The 6,685-nt window shown below is 49.5% G+C and overlaps 1 protein-coding gene across 1 annotated transcript; it reads left to right on the top strand.

Annotated features, from left to right (window-relative positions):
• The first annotated feature begins 508 nt into the window (after positions 1–508).
• On the top strand, positions 509–5,668 carry RMI2 (RecQ mediated genome instability 2). Its single transcript, XM_081256466.1, has 2 exons — positions 509–825; positions 4,452–5,668. The coding sequence occupies exons 1-2, from the start codon at positions 525–527 to the stop codon at positions 4,598–4,600; spliced, it is 450 nt and encodes a 149-aa protein (XP_081112592.1). The 5' UTR covers positions 509–524; the 3' UTR covers positions 4,601–5,668.
• The last annotated feature ends 1,017 nt before the right edge of the window (positions 5,669–6,685 follow it).

Below are 6,685 nucleotides of genomic sequence, written 5' to 3'. Positions count from 1 at the left end.
TAAATTATTTTGTTATTAAAATATAATAAATAAAAATAGTAATAAAAAAGGGCAATTTTACTAGCTTTTCCTGTCCCTCTTTACAGCCTTATCTCTCGACTCGATTCTTGATAACTCCCAATAAACATAGGCTCACCATTGCTACAATCCATTTCAGTATTTGCACGTTATTTGTTAGCCTCAGAGAACCGTACTAGGCAAGGCGATATAGAGATGAATACTCACATTCTCCAGATGATTTGCGTGCACGCCAAATTTTGAGGTGCCTGGAAACAGGGAGTTCTGTACCTCCCTCCATTTATTTTTTCTCTTTTAATTCATTTCATCCATTCCTAGCTTGCGGGTCGGTTATTTACTTTACGTACGCCTGCGCACTCCTGGGGTGGGAGTGGGGCCGCTCTGTCCGGCGGCCCCGCCTCCCGACGCCGACCACTGGCCGGCTCCGCCAGCGCGCCCCTGATTGGTGGCTGCGGACCAGGTCTCGCCGCTCATCAAGGTTGGCGGGAAAGAGGCGGCGGGGCAGAATGGCGGCGGCGCCCACGGCCTCCTTGCCCGGCGGGTGCGCCACGGCCGTGAGGCTGCCGCGATCGCCGCCGCTCAAGGTTCTGGCGGAGCAGCTGCGGCGCGACGCGGAGGGCGGCCCGGGCGCGTGGCGGCTGTCGCGGGCGGCGACGGGCCGCGAGCCGCTGGAGCTGACGGCCGTATGGATGCAGGGCACGGTGCTGGTGGCGGGCGGCGGCGAGGCGCGGCTGCGGGATCCGAGCGGGGCCTTCTCAGTTTGCGGCCTGGAGCGGGTGCCGCGGGGGCGGCCCTGCCTCGTCCCAGGTAACAGCCGTATTCAACCCCGTGGCTGACCCTGGGTTTGTACCGCCCGAGGGCGGGGCCTGGCCGTCCGACCTCCCGGTGTTTGCGGTGCTGGTCCCCCGCCTCGATACACTTTCTTCCCTCCCCTCCCCAGCCAAGCGCCACCCAAGCAGTTCTGATAAGCATCACTTGCAGCCCATTCAAAAAATACAGTTTCCGGGCTTCCCTGGTGGCGCAGTGGTTGAGAGTCCGCCTGCCGATGCAGGGGACACGGTTTCGTGCCCCGGTCCGGGAGGATCCCACATGCCGCGAAGCAGCTGGGCCCGTGAGCCATGGCCGCTGAGCCTGCGCGTCCGGAGCCTGTGCTCCGCAACGGGAGAGGCCACAGCGGTGAGAGGCCCGCGTACCGCAAAAAATAATAATAATAATACAGTTTCCGAGGACTCCACCAGCCCTCCCAGCTGGAGTCTCCGGGGGAGGGACCCCCAGCATGTGTATTTGTTAACAGAGTCCCTTCACCACGGGTGATTTTTTTTCTCCCTATCAAGTTTTGGAAAATATCATAGTGGGGAACTTGGTTCATCCCTAACGACTCTACTCAAATGTACCTTCCTTTGGGAAGCTTTCCCCATTTCCCAGGAATGAGGAGCCCTGCTGTACCCCTCCTAAGTGGGACTATCTTAGGCTGTAGTTCACTACTGTTTCCTTTTAAACCAGTGGTGCGCAAATTTGAGCATGCATCAGACTCACCCTGAGGGCTTGTTAAAACTGACGGCTGGGTACCACCCTTAGAGTTTGAGTCTGTTGGTCTGGGCGGGGCTGTGAATTTGCATTTCTAATCAGCTTCCTGGTGCTGCTGGTGCCAGTGGCCTAGGGGCCACACTTTGAGAACCACTGGGCCAGACTATGGCAGGGCGGGCTCTGTGTCTTTCTGACAACTATTCTCAGTATTAGGTTGAACTTTTCTGGCCCTGGCCCTTTCTGGCTGAGCTCCCAGGAGCACTTTTCTTAACCTTTCTGGACCTCTTACCAAAGGGACCAATAATTCCTGCCTGTTGTGTGGATTCAATACATTTTAAAAATGTCCTTAACACAGCTCCTAGGCCATAGTGACCATTGTTTTTTTTGCTAGGCAATGCTCCTGCACGCTTCTCACCCCACCCTGGCTCCATCCTTCAGCCTCCCTCTCTGTCTGCCCTCCATTGCAATGTTAGTCTAGTGCAAGATCGGCAAACTACAGGCTGCCACCTCTTTTTGCACGGCCCATGAGCTAAAAATGTTTTTTATGTTTTCAAATGGTTAAAAAAAAAAACAGAAGATTTCATGACATGGGAAAAGTATCAATATATGAAATTCAAATATCCGTGTCCATAAGTAAAGTTTTATTGGAGCACCGTCATTTAGGTATTGTCTAGGGCTGTTTTACCATTACAGCTATAGATCTGAATAGTTGCAACAGAGACGCTATGGCCTCAAAGCCTGAAATATTTAGTATCTGGCCCTTTACAGAAAAAGTTTGCCACCCTTGGCATAGCTTGTAGCACGAGCTGTTTGTTGTGCTGGTCCCCAGGCAATGCTCTTTGAAGGCAAGCTGGGGCTGTCTCCCCTGTCTGGCCCCAGCCTTGGCATAAGGTTGGCACCAGTGGGTACCTGAGTGGGCATTGCGCGTTGGTGAACCCATCTGACTTACCTACTGGCCTGTGTGCCTGGGCCATACCATTTCCTCTTGCTAATTAATACCAGGGCTTGATTGACAAGTCTGACACTGGCTTCAGGTAGGGAGCCTGAAGAGTAAGCAGGCCACTGAAACACAAAGTGATGTCATAGGCTTGAGCTTTAGCACAGGGTGCCGTGGGCGCAGAAGAGGGACAACTGATCCAGTCCTGTATGGTCGGGGTGAAGGCCTGATAGGAGGGAGGGGCGTGGTGGGAAAGGAGAAGGAGAGACAGTGGAGAGAGACTCTGGCTGGGGGAGAGGGTGTGGGTAGAATGAACCAGACTAGTAACCAGGTGGTCTGTTCTCGGGAGGAAAGAGCTCAGGCCTTTGAGTTCACCCGTATTGTTGTGTCATACGCCTTGGTGCATGTAGGTTTTGAGTTTGTGGATTCCGTGTTTACCTCGCCTGTTGGGACTCTCTGTGGGCTTGTTCTTCCTTTCCAGGGTCTTCAGTCATTTTCTGAGGGCTCCATCTCCACCAGCTTTTTAGGCCCATTCAGAGGGTATGGCAAGTGTAATTTTAGAATGAGCCTCCGTCACTGAGGGACCCCACGTTACTTGCTCAGGTAGAATGTAGGGATGGGTTCAGGGAAACCTAAGTACGCCATGCCAGGAGCTAAAGACCAGAGGGTAAGGTGTCAGCTTGCCTGGCTTCCTTCAGTCAGAGCCCCAGGCCCGCGTACAAACCCAGTCCTGATGTTGGAAGCAGTGTGATTAAAGCGGCCTCGCAGGGGCACTCCGTGGGGGCTGGCAACGTCCCTGCTCTTCCTGCTGTGTTTGGGTTTTTTTACACAGTTGAGTTTTGTGTGGTTAAGACTGGCCATTTTTGCTTTCAAGGAGAGCCACTTCCCCAAGGGAATGGGAATAGAGTCGTGGTTAATATGTCATTAGATCATTGTGATGGCAGCCTGCCCTCTTGTTGATTTGCTTGCGTATGCCTGGCTGGTGGCAGGAGGTGGCAGGGATTGGTCCCAGGCAGTTGGAATAACGGCGGCATGGGGGGTGCTACCACCTGCCCAGCTCTTTTGGCAACATAAAGGGAAAATTGGATTTGCTTTGGGGCTGTCAGGGGTTGTCTTTGCAGAAAGGGGACCAGTCCTGTGCACAGATTCTGGCACAGACTCTGGCATGGAGCAAGGAACAGGGAGAAGAGAAAAGCTCGAGTTTTCAGGCCCCACCTTAGAGCAGTCTGTCTAATTACAACTCATCCTCTGATGTGAGAGACTCTTCCACTCTTTGGGCGTGATAGCTTTATGCAATGTGCTGTGATTTTGTTTTAGCATTTTATTTAATTTTTTAAATTATTTATTTATTTATTTGGTTGTGTGGGGTCTTTTTTTTTTTTTTTTTTCCCCCTCTCCCGTCGCGGAACACAGGCTCCGGACGCGCAGGCTCAGTGGCCATGGCTCACGGGCCCAGCCCCTCCGAGGCATGTGGGATCTTCCTGGACCGGGGCACAAACCCATGTCCTCTGCATTGGCAGGCGGACTCTCAACCACTGCACCACCAGGGAAGCCTTGTGTGGGGTCTTAGTTGCAGCTCACCGGCTCCTTAGTTGGGGCACGTGAACTCTTAGTTGTGTTATGCATGTGGGATCTAGTTCCCTGACCAGGGATCGAACCCGGGTGCCCTGCACTGGAATTGTGGAGTCCTATCCACTGCGCCACCAGGGAAGTCCCTGTTTTAGCATTTTAAAACCAGAAACCAAAGAAGATACAAATGTCATTCTCCAGGTTAAATGCGGAATTTGCTGGCAATGTATGTATTTTGACCACTAGCTGCCTTGGCACTTTGGTATCTACTCTCTGCTTTTTTTTTGTCTCCAGTTTGCCTCCCTGATAAATTTAAGCCCTCTCAAGGACTTAAGGTGTCTGTTTTGTTTTTATCTTCTCTATCAATGTGAACTTTACTGCTGGGCTTTTCTTCTTCTAGGAAAGTATGTGATGGTGATGGGAGTGGTTCAGGCCTGCAACCCTGAGCCGTGCCTGCAGGCTGTGAAGATGACAGATCTTTCTGATAATCCCCTCCATGAAAGCATGTGGGAGCTGGAAGTGGAAGATTTACACAGGAATATTCCTTAGAGGATGTTGGAACCGTCAATAAAAACAACCGAAATTCAGAAACAACTTAGGTTCTTATACCGTATGGATCTCATGGACATCACTCAATATGTATTTCTCAAAAGTTTATCAGAGAGCTTTGCTTCAAGGAGTCTGGATGTAGGATTTCTAAATGCTGGGACACTCCAGTGAACTCAGCCCCTGCTGCCCCTTGCTTTGACTGTTTGCTGATGAAAAGCAGATGTTTTGTTCTCTTTCTCTTTTTCCTCTCCTTTTTTTTTTTTTCTTTATGTGTGTTAATTCTCTCTCTCTAAAGCACACAGAAATCTCATGTTGCATTTTCCAAGTTTTACAAGTGATGATACTTTTTCCATTACCACTGCAACCCTACTTTACGAGGCAGAATTTGAACCTCAGTCATTGTCCGCAGAGAGTAAAGTGTGTGGTTATGGGCAGGAAAAGAGGCTGCATAAAAAAGGAATGACCTCATGGCTCCGCCCGTCTTCTCCATCAACAGCTTCCGTATCCAGTTTGCAAGTCAAACGGCATTTTCTAACTGCAGGCACTGGGGCCTCTCAAAGACAGCCCTCTTTCTGCTTCAGACACCACTCAGCCCTAAATGTGTAAGGTGCATTCCCTGCAGATGTGGACGATGATGTCTGCCCTTCTTCCTTCACTTAGGGCTGTTGAAACACTTTCAGAATTTCTTGTTGAAACTAAAAATCAAGACTAAGAACAACTTCCAGGCATGAACTAAACTTCTGCCTCATAACTTTTGGTGAGACACTGCAAGGAGGCAGCCTCCTGGTTAGAATACATATTCAGTCTATAGCACTTTGGAGGGGACGTATTCGATCTGTAGCACTGTCTTCCAACGTGGCTGCACCATTTTGCTTTCCCATCAGCAGTGTATGGAGTTCTTGTTCTACAGCCTCACCAGCATTTGATGTTGTCAGTGTTTTGGATGTGCTATAATTTTAAACTCTAGCATTTTCTTTTAAAGGTGGGAAAATTGGAAAGTGCGCACTGTTTTTTTGTTTGTTTTTATAATAAATTTATTTATTTTTGGCTGTTTTGGGCCTTTGTTGCTGCATGTGGGCTTTCTCTAGTTGCAGCGAGCGGGGGCTACTCTTCGTTGCAGTGCACAGACTTCTCATTGCAGTGGCTTCTCGTTGCAGAGCACAGGCTCTAGGCTCATGGGCTCAGTAGTTGTGGCACACGGGCTCAGTAGTTGTGGCTCATGGGCTCTAGAGAGCAGGCTCAGTAGTTGTGGCACACGAGCTTAGTTGCTCCGCGGCATGTGAGATCTTCCCGGACCAGGGCTCGAACCCATGTCCCCTGCATTGGCAGGTGGATTCTTAACCACTGTGCCACCAGGAAAGCCCCCAAGCCCTTCATTTGTCATTAAACTTGCTGTGTGACTGTGAGCAAGTTACCTACCTTCTCTGTGCTTTAGTTTCCTTATCTATAAAATGTAGATCATACCGAGCTCACAGCACTGTTGTGACGGTGTGTGTAAATCACTTTTACATGTGTCTGGCACATGATAGGCCCCAAATGATCGTTGCTGGGAAGAGCAGTAAGTTCCTACTCACATCCATTAGTTGCCTCTTAAAATTTTTATATATTTTTACTTATTTTTATTATTTTTATTTTTTTCTTGTTTTTGGCCACACCACACGGCTTGCAGGATCTTAGTTCCCTGACCGGGGATTGAACCTAGGCCCTCGGCAGTGAAAGTGTGGAGTCCTAACCACTGGACTGCCAGGGAATTCCCTATATACTTTTAGAATAGCTTTAGATCCACAGAAAAATTGCAAAGACACAATACAAAGAGTTCCCATACACCTGCACCCTGTTTCCTTTATTATTCCTGGTTCCTTTATTATTAACATCTTACATGAATGTGACACATTGGTTACAAGTAGTGAACCAGCACTGAGATGTTATTAACCAAACTCTATCCTTTATTCAGATTCCCTTAGTGTTTTTCCTAATGTCCTTTTTCTGTTCCAGGATCCCATCCAGGACACCCTATGACATGGAGTCATCTTGTCTCCTTAGGCTCCTTCTGGCTGGGACGGTTGACCAGTTGCTTTTGATTAC

The sequence above is a fragment of the Mesoplodon bidens genome (genome assembly GCF_964165515.1).
Source record: "Mesoplodon bidens genome assembly, chromosome: 15".
In the NCBI taxonomy this organism is placed as follows: Eukaryota; Metazoa; Chordata; class Mammalia; order Artiodactyla; family Ziphiidae; genus Mesoplodon; species Mesoplodon bidens.
Note: the sequence above shows the minus strand (reverse complement) of the source record. Positions and strands in the feature narration are given on the sequence as shown.

Bases quoted from the DNA above. Each gene is read 5' to 3' on its own strand.
- RMI2 (XM_081256466.1), top strand. From the start codon at position 525: ATGGCGGCGGCGCCCACGGCCTCCTTGCCCGGCGGGTGCGCCACGGCC. The intron at 826-4,451 runs GTAACAGCCGTA...TTCTTCTTCTAG, and splicing joins GCGGCCCTGCCTCGTCCCAG to GAAAGTATGTGATGGTGATG.